At 38.9% G+C, this 22,121-nt stretch overlaps 1 protein-coding gene across 1 annotated transcript in view; it reads right to left on the bottom strand.

The window, feature by feature from the left end:
- Window positions 1-474: 474 nt before the first annotated feature.
- The window catches only part of tmprss15 (transmembrane serine protease 15), a 30,840-nt gene continuing 9,193 nt past the window's right edge, over window positions 475-22,121 (bottom strand). Inside the window, exons 7-24 of the mRNA XM_036588831.1 lie at window positions 20,053-20,162; window positions 19,154-19,291; window positions 17,852-18,001; window positions 16,634-16,739; window positions 14,771-14,918; window positions 14,526-14,670; window positions 13,997-14,086; window positions 13,723-13,848; window positions 11,318-11,458; window positions 9,582-9,692; window positions 8,728-8,860; window positions 7,148-7,243; window positions 6,227-6,276; window positions 4,912-5,152; window positions 2,897-3,078; window positions 1,795-1,890; window positions 1,139-1,278; window positions 475-657 (exon numbers count right to left, since the gene is read on the bottom strand). Of these exons, the coding sequence (XP_036444724.1) occupies window positions 475-657; window positions 1,139-1,278; window positions 1,795-1,890; window positions 2,897-3,078; window positions 4,912-5,152; window positions 6,227-6,276; window positions 7,148-7,243; window positions 8,728-8,860; window positions 9,582-9,692; window positions 11,318-11,458; window positions 13,723-13,848; window positions 13,997-14,086; window positions 14,526-14,670; window positions 14,771-14,918; window positions 16,634-16,739; window positions 17,852-18,001; window positions 19,154-19,291; window positions 20,053-20,162 (2,386 nt within the window). The remainder of the gene's footprint in view (window positions 658-1,138; window positions 1,279-1,794; window positions 1,891-2,896; window positions 3,079-4,911; window positions 5,153-6,226; window positions 6,277-7,147; window positions 7,244-8,727; window positions 8,861-9,581; window positions 9,693-11,317; window positions 11,459-13,722; window positions 13,849-13,996; window positions 14,087-14,525; window positions 14,671-14,770; window positions 14,919-16,633; window positions 16,740-17,851; window positions 18,002-19,153; window positions 19,292-20,052; window positions 20,163-22,121) is intronic.

Here is a 22,121-nt window from a genome sequence, read left to right as displayed (position 1 = left end):
TGTGTGCACAAGTCTGTGCCTGGTCAAATTACATGCATTTTGTTGATTTTCTACTTGACAATAAATCAACACGTCCTGCACAATTTAATACAAAATTACTGTTTATTTCCTGAATTTAACATTGGAAACATAATAAAACAAAAAATGGGGCCTGTGCAAAAGTTATGGCACATTTTATTGTTGTTCCAACACACTGAACAGTTTATATTCTGTTAATTCTATTATTTGATGTTCAGTGAACTCAAATGTTTAAGGCAACCAGGTTACTTACTTTTTAAGTCAAAATATTTATTGTTAAAACATTATTTTATTTACAGATTCCTACTAATGATTTAAAATCTGTGAAATTGCACAGGATGATCATAATAAACTATACATTTATCTAACAGTGATTATAAAAACAGTGATTTTAAACCATTTAAAACATTATCTTTAAACTCTTTCTCCTTCATCAGTGCCATCATGCTCTCGTTTCTATCTCGAGCCGCTCCAGTGTGAGTTGAGTCGTCGTGTCTCCACCACCCAGTCAGTGAACTCACTGACCAGGGCGTACACTCCGGGCTGTTTCGGCTGAGCGCAGCCCGATCCGAATGACGTCACACCCACCAGCACCCAGTGGCCCTCCTCTTCGCACATCAGCGGACCTCCAGAATCCCCCTGACAAAGTCAGACACTCTTACACTCATTCTGCACCAGCTGCTTTCTACAAAAGGCCTTTATTCTGCATTTCTGCTGTATTTTTTATGTTAAAACAGCGAGTAATTAATTTGACAGGACCATTTTCCAACCTCTCTTTATCCCTCAGACTTAAACAGGCAATTACTTTATTACTATGTCATTAAGACTGATATATGTATATAAGCTCTGTTCTGATTGGCTTCTCCCGTTCAGAGCAGCCAGTAACAGCACAATGTTTAATGTTTCCTATTCAATCCAATAAACACAGACTGTCTGCAGGAACAACACTCCACATCACTTCAGCAGGAATGGTGGGGCTAAACTGCTGTAGACTGAATGGGTGGAGCTAAACTGCTGTAGCTGAATGGGTGGAGCCAAACTGCTGTAGCTGAATGGGTGGAGCTAAACTGCTGTAGCTGAATGGGTTGATCAAATGTGTGAAATATGTTTTCATACACACCTGGCATGAGTCGACCCCTCCCTCAGCGTAACCTGCGCACACCATGCGTTGGTTGATAGTATACTGAGGCAGCCACTCCTGACACAGAGCGTTATCGATGAGGGGAACGACAGCCTCCTGCAGTACATTAGCTACTGAACCTGTATTGCACATCATACAGAGCATATATAGAGATTAATTCATACATCCTCACAGGGTCATTTATAAATATTTATACATATCGGTAAAACATATACTCAATACTTCTACTCACTGGTCACTTTATTAGAAACACCCACCTTGTGCTTCCACTAACTGGCCACTTTATCAGAAACACCTAAATTGTGCTTCCACTAACTGGTCACTTTATTAGAAACACCCACCTTGTTCTTCCACTCACTGGCCACTTTATTAGAAACACTCACCTTGTGCTTCCACTAACTGGCCACTTTATTAGAAACACCCACCATGTGCTTCCACTAACTGGCCACTTTATTCGAAACACCCACCATGTGCTTCCACTAACTGGCCACTTTATTAGAAACATTTATCTGTACCTGCTTTAGCTCGACCTGCTTTATAATTGTACACTGAACAGTAAGGTTTTGCTACAAGCAATGTGTTTCTGATAAAGTGGCCAGGAGTGTATATTGAATCATTATATGAGACTCACTGACCTCCTTCAGTTAGTGTGCCCCAGCCAGCGATCACACACTTCCTGCCAGGTTCAAATCGCTGCTCAGGGTGAGGCAGGCAGATCGGCTGGATGTAATCTGTAGGAATGAAATTCATCTCAGACTCAGACATTTGAAAAGACATCAGAAATCAGTTTATTAATCAAAAGATCCACTGACAGTATCACTCTTCAGTTCCTCACTGTCATAAATACAAAACATACAGATTCAAGCTAGATAGTAGATTAATCATCATTCACAGCGGATACTGAATAATTCATTGAAGATATTAAATAATTAATGGTAGTTAAAAAATAATTAATAGTAGATACTGAAAAATTCATAGTAGAAACTGAATAATCCATTCTAGATTCTGAATAATTAATAGTAGTTACTGAATAACTCATAGAAGATACTGGATAATTCATAGTAGACGCTGAATAATTCATAGAAGATACTGAATAATTCATAGAAGATACTGAATAATTCATAGTAGATACTGAATAATTCATAGTAGATACTAAATAATTCATAGTAGATACTGAATATATCATAGAAGATGCTGAATAATTCATAGTAGATACTGAATAATTCATAGAAGATGCTGAATAATTCATAGTAGATACTGAATAATTCATAGTAGATACTGAATAATTCATAGAAGATACTGGATAATTCATAGTAGATACTGAATAATTCATAGTAGTTACTGAATAATTCCTAGACGATACTGAAAAATTCATAGTAGATACTGAATAATTCATAGAGAAACTGAATAAATCATAGAAGATACTGAATAAATCATAGAAGATACTGAATAATTCATAGTAGTTACTGAATAACTCATAGAAGATACTGAATAATTCATAGAAGATACTGAATAAATCATAGAAGATACTGAATAATTCATAGAAGACATGAGACATGAAAACTTTATAGTTTGTAGTTGCTGAAAATGTACAGTAGTTGTAGATGACATACTGTTATCTATAAAAATGGAATAAGCCACATCACACACTGTAGCTAAAGACAGTAATAGCAGCCATCATCATTATAATTGTGATAAATATAATCAGCTAATCAGATGAGCTGACCTGTCACTGACCTGTGAAGTTGACTCTGGTCTGTAAGTGCATGAGAGCGATGTCGGAGTTTTTAGTCCGTCGGTTGTAGTGCGGGTTCATTATAACCTGGTCCACTTGACGCGTCTGTCTCTCTGAAGTGTCGGACTCGTACTGAGCATGAAGACCCAACATGACCACCCAGTTAGAGAGCTGGACGTTCTTCCTACAGGATGGACACGCCATGTCATACTGTTAATATATTGTGCCATTATCATCATTTTGGTGGATACAGTATTAGTGAAAAGTTTGGAAAGTCCTACACATAGAAGAGTTTACTTTATTTTTATTGTTATATTCTATATTTTAGGATAAGAATAAAGTGATCAAATCTATGAAATAACAAATACACCTTGAATGCTTATCAAACAGGACAGAAGAACACGTGTACGTTCAAGACCATGGCCAGATCTACCATCAGGGTTACTTGAGGTCGATTTGAACAGGACTACTAATACTGAGGGAGCTCTGAGTTCGGACAATTATAAACCCTGTTGGAGCTGGATTAGTTTAATCTGAGGAGGTGTTGTGATTTGAGTGATTACTAAAGAGATCCTTGATTTTAATCCAGTATGAATCTGCAGTGTCTGTAGTTTTTACAGTCTGTTAACTAATATTTCCAGAGTGAACTTCCTTCTATAATGGGCTAAACTCTACTACAATCGACAACACAATAATGTAACAACAAAACTGGCTAATAGAAAATGGAGGGGTTTATTTCCTCCTCACTCATAGATCTCTAAACTGATCTCTGACTCTGGCTTTGATATCAGACCACACGTTTTGTTTGCAGGGTAACGCTGCTTTCACTAAAGCAATAAAAATAACAACGATGACGAGTAGAGCGTGTACAGCTCACTCAAGTGTTCGAGCTTGAAGCAAAAACAGCCTCGTCTCAGTTTCAGTGGTTTGTCAGCTGACGATGAGCAGAGGAAAACGAGTTTGTGCAGTTAATAAAGGAATAAACTTGTACGGAGAAGAGGAACCTCTGTGTCTGCATTTTACCGCTGCTGACTGTGCAGTTTGTGCTGTAAAGTTGCTGCTTCAGCCACTTTCAGAGGAACAGTTTTCATTTTCTCCCTCTAAAGCTGTCAGTATCTGAGACAGCGAGAGCTCAGCGGGGAGCTGATGTTCGTTCACTGGAGCCGGTGTTTGTGGAAAATGTGGCTTTATGGGACCTGACGACCTGGCGCGCCCCCTGCTGGTGTGTGTGCGTGTTCTTTTTTGACAACTAGTTTATTGTTAGCGAGCTGTTTCAACATCTGTAATATGGCTAATCTGGTGTTTTGGTGATAGTTATTTACACCATCCAGCGATTTATCTCTCTGTAGACGTAGCTGATGTTACTCTGCTCTGATAGCTGTGAAGGATTTTTTGCATTAAGTATTTATATCCTTTATTTAGTCTGGTCTCCCACATTGTTGTGAGTTTGGTTCTCCAACAGTTCTAGACATGTCCTCCAATTTCAATCTTGGCAACTATGACAAAGACAAAGGGGCTCACCTTTCTGTGGTGGCAGAAGTGATACGAACACCTGTATTTCTGAGGTTAGTAACTGTCATAAGGCAACAGCATAACTTGTTTCACCCAGCGCTTACACACTTCGGTTTCTTGTGAAAAGGGCCTGTTATGGTGACAGGCAGCAATGTTTTGAAGGTGAGGACCCACAGATTTGCTGGCGTTTGCTAATTCAGTGATTATGTTGCCAATGGGACAATCGTAACTGCTGTGAATAATGGATCATAAAATGTTTTGAGGGAACTGAATCCTGAGATTTCAAGCTTTCTAATGGTGTACTGCATCACTGTATTGCTGGATGATTTAATGCATAAAAATGATGTATAAAAAACGGAAATGAAAGCTTCCACGGAAGTGTGCCGGCGCCGGTACAGTGGTCTAAAAATAGATAAATGTTTCATATGGAGGACAAAATGAAAAGAAAAGTGAAAAGGTGTAGCGTAAGTGTGTGAGCGTAAGTGTGTAAATCTGTTTTCCTCACCCGAAGACGCAGTGCGCAGCTGTGATCAGCCACTCTCTGTCGATTAACGCCCCTCCGCACACATGCCGGCCCGCCCACTTCAGAGACGCCATCCAGGGCCAGGCACCTTTCGGTGCATCCTCTCCTCCCACCACTCTGCCTGAAGAGCTCTCAGCCTCCTCTCCCTCCTTTTCCATACCCAGATCTCCTACTGCAGACCAGCTGAAGGCCGTTGTTATGTTAATCATCCGGGTTCCACACGCTGGAACACACAGAACAATTTAACTCTTTACCAGCAGCTGCATTATTCAGATAACTGTTATTATTCAGTAACATAAATGATAGAACGTGTATAAAGTTATAGACTAATATTAAATTATATAGTGTATCGGCATTGCCTGACGAAACCTTGCCCAAAAGGTAAAATAAAATTAAGCTGCCCTATGCATGATTTTTTTGTTGTTGTTGAAATTGAAAGAAAATTGGAAGAAATTGAAAAATGTATACAAAAAAACCCCTAAAATTTGGAGTTTTTTACACCATGTTGAACTTTACATATTAACTTCACATGCAGAGGCTCAAAAAGAAGGTCCAGCTAGATGTTTAGGTCTCAAATGATCTCAAAATCAACACCATACTGATGAAATACAACCGCTTTAACTTTTAACACAACTTCATGTAGTGAGATTTCCCCACAGGAGAGAAAAATCTAATAAAACAGCTCTTAAATATCTCTGTAGCTTCATTGAGACAACAATGCGATAAAGGAGACTCCACTCCTGCTGCTGAGACGTTTATCCTGAGAAACAGAGCTCAGTAATCTCACATTTCCTCTAATACGTTTTAGTAGGGACCTTATAAAGTCACACATTGTGCTCAGATTTGCAGACATAATAATGTTCATCTTTATCTGCAAATAATTTACTACTTTCCTTTTTGTCTCTTGGATCTAATCTCTCCTTTTTCGTCTCATGCTTGTGAGAAATTAGGAATTTTAAGAGGATCATCATTAAGCCTTCTGAGCCATCAAAGAGCAACAATAATTTAGCAATAAAAAAAAATCCTTTCATGTCATTTTTTTTGTCATTTTTAATTTTTTTTAAATTATTTGATTTTCATGATATCCAATACTATAGCTTTTATACTCCCCTACCCCCGCACACATTTTAATATATATATATATATATATATATATATATATATATATACATGTATAGTAAACAACATTCAATTACATAACTATCCAACTATAGAACTGCTATTGTTGCTGCCATATCAAATACTTATGGAGTTAACATTTTACCTGCAAGTAATTTATGTCATTTTTCATACTTACGTTGGTTGTCACAGTGCAGTGATACGACCTTTTCACCTGGACAATTTTCACTGAAAAAGGTAAACAAAAAAAAACAGTTTGTGAAAAGGTGATTAAACTGTGCAGATTTTATTCAGAAAAAGTGCAGCTCTGCATCCAGCAGTGCAGTAATGACCTGTACAGTGTCTTATATATACTCATTTATCTGACTGTTTGAGAAATTATTACATCTTTGAGTTCAGAAAGAGTGATTTTGAGCTACTTGTAGTAAACGTTCTTAAATGTCTGTTGTCAATATTTTTAGATCATAATATTCAGTGAACTAAGTAGCATCAGCTGCACAGTACTGGCGCTGGTCTCTAGAAGACCGTGAGATGTGTTCATGCTGATGGCCATGCCAGGAGGATCATGGGAGGCGCGCACCCTCCAGAAAAGTGATTTATGTTGTTTATGTTGCTGTTTGTCAGTTAAAGGTATGTAATATGTGTTTACTGTGTCATTCTGTGCTGGGATGTGGGTTCAGTTGTGTGGAGTTTGTGTTGGTCATCATCAGGGTGAAGTGTACGGCTAATGTTCTAGGTAATAACCAGGTAAGTGTGAGGTACAAACTCCAAAGTACTACATAATTATATGCGGTAATATGATGGTGAGTAACAGGGCAACTAAAATGCCTAATAGATTCTTTATTTTTAAGCTGATAAAAGACATAAAATCTCTCATAATCATCAGCAGTAATAAGGTGATAAATACAAACATACACTAGGTTTCACTGTAATGTCAGACGTTTAAGCTGGAAAGTAAGTCAGAAACTCCTCCGAGTAGAGGGTGAGTTACCTGAGCTTAAAAAGCTGATTCAAAAACACGTGATGTAAATCTGCACCTGTTTACTATCTAAAAACAAAACAGAATGTAAGCATTAAAGAAATAAAACCAGTGAAGTACCTGGGTTTTATATCCAGAGAACCATCTGCAGCCGAGCTGACAACAGCAAACAGAGCGTCCCCCTCCGACACGGGCAAAAACGAAGCACTTCCTGACCTGGATTTTACAATACATGCTGTTAATGAACCATTTCACAGCCTAAATCTGCCCCCCCCAACCCCCCGACACACACATGCTTATCATCTGCCATGGCATCCGAGAAAGTTTAATAAAAGCAGAAATTACTTAATTTTAATTATTTTTACATATTGAATTTCTCAATGTTTAGAGTTTTTAAACTAGCAGGCAAAGCCCATTAGGACCATTATGAAATGCAACAATATAAGAAAGAGGAACACCAGCTTCACAAAAGTGAAACTATGATAGACAGTAACATGTTCATTAATACAGAACAAACAGGCGAAGACTTCATCCCAGCACTGCACTGCAATACCAGTGCAATATTCAGGAAACAGACTGCTTTAGCTGAACTATAGATGATGATAAACAGTGTGTAGGGACGCATTGAAATTCCACTCACCATAAATTTTCACCCAAAATAGTCGAAAATGGCACATTTGGTTTTCCGAAAGAGAAAACAGGCCAAAAAAAGCAAAAGTTTAAATTGAATGAAGTATCAAAATCTAACATTTTACGTCTGATCTGACTGATAATGAAAATAAGAAATAGTGATTTAAAGCGCTGTTTGTTTTCTGCTCTCCTGCACCGACGAGTCCAAACAGGCTGATCAGGAGATCCACAGTGAAACAAAAACATGATCCTCGGATGTGTTCTATAAACACTTTAGCTTAAAAGCCTTTTAACACAAACTGATTAGATTACATTCTTTAGTGGAAATCGCATAAACAACATTAACTCAGTATCTTTTGGCAACGGTTTTACTTCTAGTTTTGAAAGTGGTTACTGTAAACACATGTGCCGGTTAGATCCTGCTGGTGTGGGTTCGTGACTGTTTCTTCTCCAAATGATGAAAACTAAAGCAACCTGTATGCTAATAGCGCCCCCCTGCTGCAGAAACTTCTGTTTTAGATGCCTTTGGGAAACCATGGAATATTATATTTTAATAATTTTACAACTTTTAATATTTAACATTATGTAATAAAAGCTATTTAAAACTGAATTAGTCCTCTATTTCTCTCATTTCCCTTTCTCAACACAGCATGAATAAAACAGCAGATTACACACAAAAAAAACTTTTCTTTTGGTTTTCAGTCTCAGAGTGTGCTGAATTTCAATTTCAGTTTCAATCAAGAATTTTAATTTTGATGTATCACACATGGTTGGCAAACTGACTTAATTTTAAAGCATATTTGAAAGTCTTTTAAAGAAATCACTGCTTGCTTCACTGTAAGAAAATGTTTTTGCTGTTTTACCTTTAGGTTAGTGACCCAGCTTCCTTAAAATGTTTAATTGTTTGAATTTAATTTGCATAAAATGTGAAATTCAATTAACTCAAAATTTTAAGGCAGCCTGAACACTAAATTTTAAAAATTAAAACTTTTTTTTTACAGTGTACTATGTATTTGGCCTGCAGTGTATGTATGATCATGTGTCCAGTCTGTTCTGGTCAGAGTGCTCACCTGTAGCCCAGGTATCGGCAGAAGAAGTCAGAGAAGTTCGGGCTCCAGTCGAGAGCGCAGGCCGAGTAGAGGCTGTTCTGAATCTGAAGACTCAGACGCTGAGGTCCAGTGAAATTTACTGACATCAAATGTACTGAAATACAGAGACAGATCAACAACACAGTGCAGATAAACATAAAACATCATTCTGAGGAAGGTGTGGAGAGGGTTGCCAGATTACTTCTACAGTTTCCAGCCAGAAAGTGTTCAGAAATGTGTTAAAAAGGGCCCAAAAAAGTTCACATCAAAGTCAATATTAAGTCATTTTAACTGCTATATAAAATAGTACAGTATTTAACCAACATAACATTAATAATAATTTTCTTACATTACATTATTTGCTGTGGTCTTGCCCTTGATTAGATGTCGGGAGAAGTTCAGCCTATTCAAATTTCAGCTGCATGCAGTTTATTAATTTTATATACTTACATATACTTTATATATATACCTACCAAAATAATAAACAAGCCCATATTTTGTCCACCACCAGAGCACCTTTGTCCCTGCCAAATCTAACCAAAATCAGCCCAATCTGGCAACACTGGGTGTGGACAATATGGCAATATATTAGTGTTATTTTTTAGACTTTAGAGCATAAACTTTCTTATATAAATGAATTCTGTCTATTGGAGGTATAATTTGCAGTCAAAAATACCAGTTCACAATGTGTTTTTTCTGCAAGTCTTCAAAAATTGCAGTATAATTGTATCAGGCCTCAAATTTCATAATAATATTGCATAATGTTTACTATTATTTTTCAGACAGAAAAGTTCCTCCACATCAAAGACCAGCAGCAAACAACTGCGTCCACTCACCACAATGAGCTTCATCAGAAGCATCGGAGCAGTTGACCACACCATCACACACACTGGAAGTGGACACACACTCTCCTGAACGGCACTGATACTGTCCACTCTGACACGGAACTGCAAGGAAATGATAAGAAATGAAAGATTTTCCATGATGATACTGAAATCTTTCTTTGCATAATTTTTTTATTAACCCATAATTATTCATTTCCATCCATTAAATTTACTATCACCAATCTGGCATCTGATTGGTCTAAAGTGATAAAACTTTCAACTTTCGAGATATCGACACCGCTCCAACTCTCGAATGTTAGGTCTGATCGGGAACTGTGTGCTTGTATGCAGCTTTTTGATCAGATGTTCAGTTTTCGTACATAATTTCATTAAAATAAAAAAATACTTTTATTTTTTCCCATTGGAATGAATGGGATGCCAAATTTGTATACCCGACTTCTGTCATTTTGTTACAAGTCCATTAGCAACATCCTAATATGTGGAGATTGGGATGTGGAGAACCATAGCAATTACCTAGCAGCACCTTAGCAGCCACCTAAAATACCAAAGTAACCATTTATCAATACCTGAGCAACTGCCTAGCAACACAATCAATCCTTTGATACTTCTACTTTTATTCACATTTAAATTTGAATTTTCTATTGTTTTGTTAAAATCAGGCTGGCACTCTTAAATCTTTGAGTGATGCCATGGAAGAACCACTTTTGGTTCCCTAAAGCAGTGGTTCCCAGCCCGATCCTCAGGGTCCCCAAGACTGTCCCCATTAGCCACTTTTCCGCTGCATGGTACCAGCTTGACTCGACTTTCCTCGCCTTTTTTGGTTTTCCATTAGGCAAATCTGGTACCTGGTACCTGATACTGGGTACTATTTTTGGTAACACCACCATCGATACCAAAAGGTGATGTAAAATGCTACAGACTACTGATTGGTCGGAGAGAATATGCTGAAGTTAGCTACCAGGTTTTCCACAAACTCTCCTGTTTTTTTTTCCTCTTTTGTCTCGCTGCCATCAGCCTCTTCACAGCAGTTTCATTTGGCATCACTATGACAACCAGCTACATTGAGGAGGCGCTGCAGTGGAAAACAAAGTAGCTGGTACCAAAGCGAGTCAAGTCGAGTCGAGTCGAGTTGACCATGTGGTGGGAAAGCGGCTATTTTTCCTGCTTCCCTTTTCCTGAACCACTTCCCTAAAGAACCAAAAGAGATCTGTGTGTATGAAGAACCTTCCTTGGCTCCCACTGTCACATTACCTGGTGGAGGTATTTTAAACCTTAAAAGGGTCTTTAAACTCTCATATCATTAAAAAATAGCTCTTTGAAGAACCATTCACTGAAAAGTTTAGCTCCACCCCTAATATCACACACATGATCCAGGTAATGAGGGTCTTCAGGAGCATCTGGAGATTAGAGGCAGGTGTGTTATATCTGAACTCTCCAAGGTAAGAGATCCCCGGAACCAGGACTGAGCACCACTGTTCTATGGCGTCGCACAAAGAACTGGTTATTTTAAACAGCGCATGTGAACAGAACAATGAATTTAATAAGATAAATAGTAAAAACTCACCTTTTATCCATATGATTTAATATGAAATAGAATCACAGGGATGGGCTTTAATGGATTAAGTATTTGTTTATGTGAAAATCAGCCCATTTTTTAGTCTCCTTACTGAAATGAATCCTTACTGAACCAAGTCAAGTCAACAGAAGTCAGAGTTTCTCCCACTGACCTGGCTGACCGAGGCTGAAACCTGTGCTGAAATTGGCGAGAAATCCTCGATCGTTTCCAGACGAGTCAGAGTAAAACCACACGCTCATCCGAGAGGACGTGGAGAACAGATCGGGAAAAACACGGTCCCCTGTCAGGACACCTTAAATGAAGGAATGAAAGAACGAAAGAATGAATGAATTAGTAGTGAATGTATTATATCAAGGGGTATTCCTTCTGAAAATACCAGCTGCACTTTACACTGTATGAAAATTTCACGATGAATGGACCAACAGAAACAATCAAAAATGATATAAAATAAAAGCCTGTTACATTAAACATACATTAAAGTTAACAATGCAAAAAGTGGCATCTTTTCAAGTGAAATGATCTTAAATGTAGTCTATATATCTAATATTTCCCATTTTGAGATGGTTGTGCCCTTATTATAAGATTATCTGCTTATTTCTAGACACTTTTCACTTGTTTTAAGTAATTTTGTTGAGTAAAATTATCTCACTGTACTGGTAGATAATTTTGCTGGTTTCAAGCTCATTTCTTACAACAAGCACAATGATCTGCCAACATAATGAGATAAATTTACTTAATAAAATGACTTAAAATAAGTAAGAAATGTCTAGAAATGAGGTAAATAATCTTAAATTAAGCTTACAACAACCTCAATAGGAGAAATATTAGATATATGAACAATATTTAAGATAATTTTACTTGACAAAACACCATTATTTTGCAGTGAAGGCTATTTTCTCTCTTCTTATGAAGTTACCAATGGAGGACATAAGGTTTTATTACATCAACAATATTTAGAAACTGACATATGAAAGTGAGTAAAGTCAAAAGGAAATTACGAGATTATAGATGTATAATAATATTTATAATCACTATTATCCACTAACTTACACAGTTTGAGGCTGTGAGTGTGTTTACACACCTGTTAATCTAACCTATAGGGTTCAAGGAGCTGATGGCAGTTCACCCTTTAAAAAGATGGTTCTTCAAGGGTTCTTTAATAGAGACAATGATTCTATATAGAACCATGAGCACTCAAAGAACCACTTGCATGCTGAAGTGGTTCTTTGCAGGGTGAAAAGGTTCTTCAGATGAATGGAAAATGTATTGTAGATGGTTCTGCATGGAGTCTTTTTAAAAAAAGGCTCCATTTAGCACCAAAAAGGGTTCTTCTAATGTAACAAGCTTGACATTGTAACAATAGCAGAACTCTATTTGGTGCTACATAGAAATGTTCCACAAACCCAATTCCAAAAAAGTTGGGACACTGTGAAAAATGTAAATAAATGTAAATAAAAACAGAATGTAATGATTTGCAAATCTCATAGAACCATATACAACACATTCTCCATCAAGCTGAAGAACGATTTCACCATGCAAAGAACCATTTAAGCATGCAAATGGTTCTCTGGGTGTTTGTGGTTCTGTTTAGCACCACTGGGCCTCATTCACCAACCATTTATTAGAAGAAATTTCTTCTTAAACCCACTTATGCAGTTTTACCAAAGACTCTGACTCACCAGTGTTCTCTTATGTGGGATTTGTTCTGAAGTAAGAACAGAATCTACACACTCAAGAGCACAAAGGTGAGAACAGTTCTGCGCTTTAAGAACACGTCATGAACCTGACATAGACTTTTTCTTAGAACCTTTATCATGAACACACTTAAGAGCAAACTTAGGAAGATACTGGAGAATGAGGCCCAGTGTCCATACTAAAGAACCCTTGAAGAACCATCTAGAACATTGTTAACTGAGTAATCTACAAGAAATTTTAGAAATGTAGAAATTGACAGGAGAATGTGAGTAAGGTTAAAAGGGAAATGACAATATTATTGATATATAATAATAAATATAATCACAATAATCAGGCAGCACAACAGTGAACAGTAAAACAACATCAACAGTAAAAATAAGTTAATCGATCCTTTACAGAACCTCTGAACGTGTTAATGCACAACTTCAGTTTATCTGTAAAAATTAACATACTGGACAAAAGTGTCATGTATGTAATGAATGTTGCATGTGCAAAACCTGCCATGCTTTAAATTTATATTTAATTTCTTTTTAAAATGTTAAATTCAGGTAATAGAAGTTGTGCACTACTATTAACAGAAGTGTGTATAAGCTCCCTGAATAGGATGTATGTAGGATCATTAATTTGCAATTAGAAAATTAACAAATTCTGTAATTTGACCAGGGGTGCTCCAACTTTTTTATAAGACTGTATAAGTTGTGTATTTAAACATATAATATGAAGTTAATATATATAATCTATAATAGTATCAATAAAGCACTGTAAAAGCTTTATAACCTTTATAATAAGCCTATAGCTGTAGGAACAAAAGCTCGTCTTAAAACCATCTTAAAACACTTTATTGTCATTCAAAACTCCCACCTAGTAATGTAGAATTCGGCTCTACTCCGTCTCGGACCTCCACCATGTCATACGAAGCCTCCAAAGCGAAATCCTGGAAATGCAGCTGAATATTTTTGCCATTTTCAGCATGAAGGGTCCACAAACCTGAACAGAAACAAATGACTCAAACCATAAAGACCATCAGGAAATATCTGAGTCACTTATGGATTATGAATGTAGTTTACACTGCTAGACGCAGTAAATGCTGATGTTTGAGCTTGATGTCTGGATGTTCTGTGTTCTCAGTACTTACAGGAGGCGCCGTGCCCGTAGCCGTTGGGATAGTTGGGTGAACTGAAGGTTGTGTTTGGTTCATACAGATCAAACGGACCCCCACAGTCGGCTGGAGGGGTTCAGAATAACAGCTGATCAGCAGCTCAATAAACCGATCATACAGTCCCAATAAAGACCCACCTGAGAGTTTGTTTTTAATGAGATCAAAGACATTTAATCTATCTATCTGTCTGTCTGTCTGTGTGTCTGTCTGTCTGTCTGTTTATCTATCTATCTATCTATCTATGCATCTGTCTGTCTGTCCATTTGTCTATCTATCTGTCCATCTGTCTGTCTGTCCATCTTTCTGTCCGTCTGTCTGTCTATCTATCTATCTGTCTGTCTGTCTGTCTGTCTGTCTGTGTGTCTTTCTTTCTGTCTGTCTACCTGTCTTTCTGTCTGTATGTCTGTCTGTCTGTCTGTCTGTGTGTCTTTCTTTCTGTCTGTCTATCTGTCTTTCTGTCTGTCTGTCTGTCTGTCTGTCTGTCTGGTGTTTGTGGTAGTCGTACATGGTATGGGTGGGGGGGTGGTGGTCAGAGGAACTGGAGTTGGATCTGGATGTGGACTTTCTCCACACGGTCCAGAGGTCATGCTGATGTCATCCAGCGCGATATCGTTCAGCAGTCCTCCGTTCTTCCGCGCTTCAAAGACGATCTGAAAGACAGAAGTCCTGCTGTCTCACTGTCCTCTGTCCTCAGTGCGTATGTAGGTAAACAGTGACGTTCAGAGACGCAGGTCTCTCAGTGTTACTGACCGTTTGGTCTGCTGTGTCCTTTATGGTTATCTGGCCGAAGTTCCAGGCGTCTCCGTAGTTTCCCTCTTTCTGGAAGAGGACGGTGCTGACTGACCCTCGCTCGCTCATCACCACCAGGCGGAACACGTCCGCTCCATACATGTGATACCTCAAAACACACACACACACACACACACACACACACACACACACACACACACACATTTACACACATTTTGATGGTTCTTTAAGGGTACTTTGACCAAAAAAATGGTTCTCTATAGAACCACGAACACTCAAAGAGCCCTTTGCATGATTAAAAGATCCTTTGTACAGTGAAATGTTTACTCAGATAGATGGAGAATGTGCTGTAGATGATCCTGTATAGAATCTTTTTGAAAAGGGTTCTATATCGCACCAATAAGGGTTCTTCTGTTGTTACAGGTTGACATCGTAACAGTAGAAGAACCCTGTTTAATGCAATATAGAACCATAGACAGCACATATGAAGACGCACTTAACAATGCAAAGAACCATTTAATCAGGCAAAGGGTTCTTTAAATGTTCATGGTTCTGTATACATTCACGTGTGGATACTATCTGCTCCCGGCGCCGCGCGTGGGGCTCTGTGATTGGTCCTTTTCAAGTTCTGTGACGGGGGAGAGGACTGTTGTAGACAGAAAGCGCTGTTCGTCACTGCTTAAGTGTTTATAGCAAAGAAAAATAATTAAAAACAGCAAACGGACCATCCTGCAAACCTGCTCGCAGAAAGGTGATGTATGGAATTGCGTAATTGTTCCATGATTTGGATTAAATTCTTGTATGTGAAAACAAACCAGTGATAATGAGCCTCTCCCCAAAACGAGCCCAGAATCAGTGTGAAAACACCCTTAATGTAACATAAAACTGTACAAAATATATATATGTTAATGTAACTTACAAACTTTTTAGCAGAAAAAAATTATTTAATGTAAATTAAAAACGTCACAGAAAAACACAAACAAAAACTAATACCTGTGAAAGTTTTTTTTGAAGAAGAAGAAGAAGGAGAAAAATTCTGTATATATAATTTAAAAAACTGTAGGGTAATGAAAAAAGACTTTATGAAACTCAAAGAGAAAAGAGGGATGTAATTTCAGTTAATGTAAGTCAAAAACTTTGTAGCAGAAGGAAAAACTTGTTCATGTAACTTAAAAAATTTATATTCAAAAGAATCATCTGTCAATATAACTAAAAAACATATTAGAAGAAATTTTAAGAAAGGCAAACATTAGTTAATGTTACATAAAAACTTATAAGAGAAAAATGAAATACATGTTTATGTAACTTGAAAGGCTCACATTTTAAAAATTCTATGAATTTATTTATCATGAAATCTTCATGTAATGTAAAGGAAAAAATAACTATAAGGCTGTTATGACAGGATCAATACGAAAACAGTACTATTCTTTATTCTGATACGCTGCAGACAGATTTCTATCAAAAGTAATGTTTGTTTTTTGATTGGAATTGGAAATTTTGCAAGTATGTTTTGTTTATCACGGCTGTCAACACTGATCTTCATGTTCATCGAAGTGACTTTCTGAATAATTTAAATTCCATACTTGTTTTAAGGTCTCATTTTGAAGCTCTGGTCTAAATGTGGTTTAAACACCTGAAAGGTCTGAATGCTGACATTATAACAGGGGGAGAAAGTGGGCGTGGCCTTCAGCTTTATTCTCCAAAGGAGGGTTTTTAACAGGTGTTCATTCAGCTTTTTATTTATTGTTAAGTTTTTGCAAATCCTGACAGGCTTGTTTGTGTTGAAACATCTTAAAAAGCTCAAATGTATAACAGCAGCTAAACATTCTAAGAGACTGGAATAAAAGAGAAAACTGCACTAACCAGAACTGCAGACACGCTTCTTGACTGTCCGAAGCGAGAGGAAGACTGTAGATCCGGAAAACTTTCTCCCAGGTCCCCGGACTGTTGGGCGTTACGAGGTAGTATCCTGCAGGATTAGTGTGTGTTTATGTAAGAACACTCTATAAACACAAACACTGTAAACACTATAAACAATAACTGCTAATATTTTACGCTTAATGCAGACGCTAAATAAACTCTCACTACAGCACTGCACTTTATATATGCATATTCTACATACATGTTATATATCTATATACACTAATCAGGCGTAACATCATGACCACCTCCTTGTTTCTACGCTCATTGTCCATTTTATCAGCTCCACTTACTATATAGGTGCACTTTGTAGTTCTACAGTTACAGACTGTAGTCCATCTGTTTCTCTGATACTTTGTTAGCCCCCTTTTACCCTGTTCTTCAGTGGTCAGGACCCCCATGGACCCTCACAGAGCAGGTACTATTTGGGTGGTGGATCATTCTCAGCACTGCAGTAACACTGATGTGGTGGTGGTGTGTTAGCGTGTGTTGTGCTGGTCTGAGTGGATCAGACACAGCAGTGCTGCTGGAGTTTTAAACACTGTGTCCACTCACTGTCCACTCTGTTAGACACTCCTACCTTGTCGGTCCACCTTGTAGATGTAAAGTCAGAGACGATAGCTCATCTGCTGCTGCACAGTTTGTGTTGGTCATCCTCTAGTCCTTCATCAGTGGTCACAGGACGCTGCCCACAGGACGCTGTTGGCTGGATATTTTTGGTTGGTGGACTATTCTCAGTCCAGCAGTGACACTGAAGTGTTTAAAAACTCCAGCAGTACTGCTGTGTCTGATCCACTCGTACCAGCACAACACACACTAACACACCACCACCACGTCAGTGTTACTGCAGTGCTGAGAATGATCCACAAGGAGGTGTTATGCCTGATTTGTGTATGTGTATATATATATATATATATATATATATATATACACACACACACACACACATATATATATATATATATATATATATATATATATATATACACATACATCAATCAGTTGCAAGCTAAAGGTATTTTTAATAATAAACGTATATGTCTATTTATATTAAATGTATATATTTCAGAATAGGCTGTTTAACATCATTCATGTTCTGAATTCATTGTTCTTGCTGTAATATTAGTCAGACAGTTTCTTCTCAGATGTTCAGTGACTCACCAGACTGGTTTCCCAGCGTGTGGTCAAAGCTCGGTCCAGTGAGGGGAGGGAAAGTGGAGCCTGCCGTTCTGATCCAGTCTCCATCATCTTCAGGCTCCTGCCTCCAGAAACAGAAACCCTCTTCAAACGAGCAAGTTATCTTCTCCTCATCTGGAAACACAGAGTCAGTCAGTGACCAGGCATCAGACCTGAGATCAGACCTAACCAGAAGATTTCAGGACTCTCGATCCATACACTCATACTTTAAAACGTCTACAGGAATTAACATGACTGAATTTTTAAAATACTTCATTAGTAGCCAGAACTGGTCTTTACAAAATTAAACTTAGAGTAAATGAACAACAAACAAAGTCAAGCCTATAATTTTCAGCTACGAAATTCTGGAGATCTAGTTTTCAAAATGTAGTTTGAGTGGAATATCTTACAGTTAAGCCAATCAAAGCAAAGCAATCAATAATTAATAATTAGGAGGATTTATATGACTCTATTAAAGAACTCTAGCTTCCAATGGGATTATGCAATGTCTACTGTCTGGTTGTTTGTTTTGTATTCTCTTTGTCTTGTTGTGAACTCCAATAAAAGGTTTATCACAAACAAAACAAACAAAATAAATAAATATGCTGTTACAAGCTTCAAATGTCCACATTTAGGCTAGACCTGGTGTAACTGGTGTTAAACTGGGGATAATTTAAGTGTAACTGGTGATAAATCAAGACACAGCAGCATTAACTTTGTGCTAACATAACATTGAGATCCTCATTAAAGTGCTAATGTGAGCAATAGTGTACCAGCGTGTACAGAGTGTAGACCAAAATTTTTTTGAGAAATGCAGGGAAAAAATCATAATGTTGGCTGTAGAAATCAAAAATTGAGAATCATATTAGAATCACATCCTGGCACTCAATTAAAATCCCCTCTATTAGCTCTCGGTGTTAAATTTATGATTAAGATATTTGATAAAATACCACCAGTAGTGTTCAAATGAGTTGTAATTAGAGTTATGAAACTGCATTAAAGTTTAAAAAGTGTAGAAAATTTTAATAAAGTATATTTTAAAATTGAGAGACTGATGATATTGATGTGGTATAAGCACAGTTTCTCAGAACCAGTTAAAGTCTGACCGTTACAAATCATGATATCATGTAACTACATGATGAATTATACTGTTCTGAGTTTTACAAGTATAAGTGTTTATATGTTTCGATTAACAAGAAAACACTGATTAATTGACAGAAGAAGCTCGGGGTTCATCTGCTCATCTGTAAATGAGTGAATATTGACTGGTTTGAAAGGGAGTCGTACTGGTAAGCTGGCTGAGGTTCTCCGCCCAGTAAGAGGCGTTGAAGCCTTGCTCGTTCACGATGAAGTCGGAGGAGAATTCAACAGTGGCTTCACTGGACAAGAGCCAGACGGTTCCAGGAGAAGAACCGGACAGTGCATCTGAGGAAAATAAAAGCAGTTTCATAATAGAGACGGTATCTTAAAGGGGAACGCCACCAATTTTTCTACATTTCTGCATAATTCAGTGTTTGAGGTGTAAACAGAGATTCAGAGTGGTTTGGTGTGAAATGGTTCAGATGTCTTTACAGTGGTGGTGATAGGAACCAGGGGTCGCCATGACTACAACACAGATATAGACATTTTATTTACTATCCAGAACCACCAGTGAACCTACACGAGTCTTCTGAGTTTATATAGAATGTTGATGATGGAAAATAGTGGAACATCTGAAATAATACGTTTTCTTTGGGGACTATTTTGCCTCACAGCGCCCTGCATGTATCCCTCCACCATGAATGGAGTTTAAGTTCTCTAAACTATCATAAAACAGTGTCTCAGTCATCAGGCAGTGAATTCATAACCATTTCATGTAGGAACTTTCTGTGAGGGAGCTTTTAGAGGTGGACGTCTGGTTCCTATCACAACCACTGTGAACAGTTCTGACTCGGTCAGTTTCTCTAGAACAGAGCGTTTCACACCAAACCACTCTGAATGTTTACATCTTAACCATCTAAATATGCAGGAATTTTGAACATTCATTGGAATTCCCTTACCAGGCAATCAACACCACATGTTTGATAAACTTATAAAGGTTTAGAGAAATTGTTTCTAAGAAGAGCTATGATTTGTGCTCATAGAATAATAAACATAATAAGAGATAAGATACAAATATAAATAAGACTAAATGCTGGTTGACTCACATGCCAGCTTCTTTTCAGCTCCGATTCCCTCATAAAGATACAAAACATCGATTTCCTCCTCTGTTTGGAAAACATCGAAGATGATCTTAATGGCCAGACCTTCATTAACACTGTAGGGAAAATGAAGAGGAAAAAAGAGGAGCAGATATTATTAATAACAGAGTATAAACAGCTGCAGGAGCAGAGCTGGAGCTTCTATCACAGAAAAATCAGATTTATATAATGTGAAGAAATTTCTGAAGTGTATTCAGTTCAGTTTTCCAGGTGGTTGCTACTGTTTCTGACACTGCATGAACACACTGTTATCTACAAACATGGATTAAAGCACATTAGAATTGCTGAAAACAGTAGCAACCACCTGGAAGACTGAGGTTCTTTCTTTGGTTTTGGGCTGTGAGGCTAATAGACTAAATAGACAAATGCACAAAGAAAAGTCTTCCAGGTGGCTGCAAGTGTTTTTACTGTTGATGCACTTTAGTCCATGTTTATATATCAGTGTGTCATACAGTGTCAGAAACCCAGGGTTATTATAGTTTTACATTTTCAGTAATTTCTAGTTTTATTGAGTTTTCATTTTGGTATTTGACTTCAGTTCAGTTTCTATGATGGCATTTTAGGGCCACTGTTAATAAAAATAAAAGTAGTGGACTTCGAGAAAAAAGTCGTAATATTTGGAGGATAAAGTCGTAATATTTTGAGGATAAAGTGGGCTGCTGTCCTGTAGGGGGGGCTTGGGGTCTCAGTTGCTGTACTGTAGGGGGGCTGCCATAACGCGTTGGGGTCTCGGTTGCTGTACTGTAGGGGGGGCTGCCATAACGCGTTGGGGTCTCGGTTGCTGTACTGTAGGGGGGCTGCCATAACGCGTTGGGGTCTCGGTTGCTGTACTGTAGGGGGGGCTGCCATAACGCGTTGGGGTCTCGGTTGCTGTACTGTAGGGGGGCTGCCATAACGCGTTGGGGTCTTGGTTGCTGTACTGTAGGGGGGCTGCCATAACGCGTCGGGGTCTCGGTTGCTGTACTGTAGGGGGGCTGCCATAATGCGTTGGGGTCTTGGTTGCTGTCCTGTAGGGGGGCTGCCATAACGCGTCGGGGTCTCGGTTGCTGTACTGTAGGGGGGCTGCCATAATGCGTTGGGGTCTCGGTTGCTGTACTGTAGGGGGGCTGCCATAACGCGTTGGGGTCTCGGTTGCTGTACTGTAGGGGGGCTGCCATAACGCGTTGGGGTCTTGGTTGCTGTACTGTAGGGGGGGCTGCCATAATGCGTCGGGGTCTCGGTTGCTGTACTGTAGGGGGGGCTGCCATAATGCGTCGGGGTCTCGGTTGCTGTACTGTAGGGGGGCTGTCATAACGCGTCGGGGTCTTGGTTGCTGTACTGTAGGGGGGCTGCCATAATGCGTCGGGGTCTCGGTTGCTGTACTGTAGGGGGCGCTGCCATAATGCGTCGGGGTCTCGGTTGCTGTACTGTAGGGGGGCTGCCATAACGCGTCGGGGTCTCGATTGCTTTACTGTAGGGGGCTGCCATAGCGCGTCGGGGTCTCGATTGCTTTACTGTAGGGGGCTGCCATAGCGCGTTGGGGTCTCGGTTGCTGTGCTGTAGGGGGCTGCCATAACGTGTTGGGGTCTTGGTTGCTGTACTGTAGGGGGGCTGCCATAACGCATTGGGGTCTCGGTTGCTGTCCTGTAGGGGGCTGCCATAACGCGTTGGGGTCTCGGTTGCTGTACTGTAGGGGGGCTGCCATAACGCGTTGGGGTCTCGGTTGCTTTACTGTAGGGGGGCTGCCATAGCGCGTTGGGGTCTCGGTTGCTGTACTGGCGCCGGAGCTCCACTCACTCCTGTCTCTCTGTGGATCATATTGATCATCATTCTCACTGTCTGTGAAACTTCATGCCCTCTTTGAATGGGGGGAGATGTAGCCCCCGATAGCTGTGTAGACGACCCTGCCTGAGATTCTCCTTCAACAACACAGACAGACAGTTTCCTCCGAGTCCGTCTGGCTCTTTATTCTAGATAAACACAGTTCCCTGCTCAGCCGTTTCAGCCGGTTCTTATACTAATAACAGGCTGGTGCT

Source organism: Colossoma macropomum, unplaced genomic scaffold (genome assembly GCF_904425465.1).
Source record: "Colossoma macropomum unplaced genomic scaffold, Colossoma_macropomum, whole genome shotgun sequence".
NCBI lineage: Eukaryota > Metazoa > Chordata > Actinopteri > Characiformes > Serrasalmidae > Colossoma > Colossoma macropomum.
Note: the sequence above shows the minus strand (reverse complement) of the source record. Positions and strands in the feature narration are given on the sequence as shown.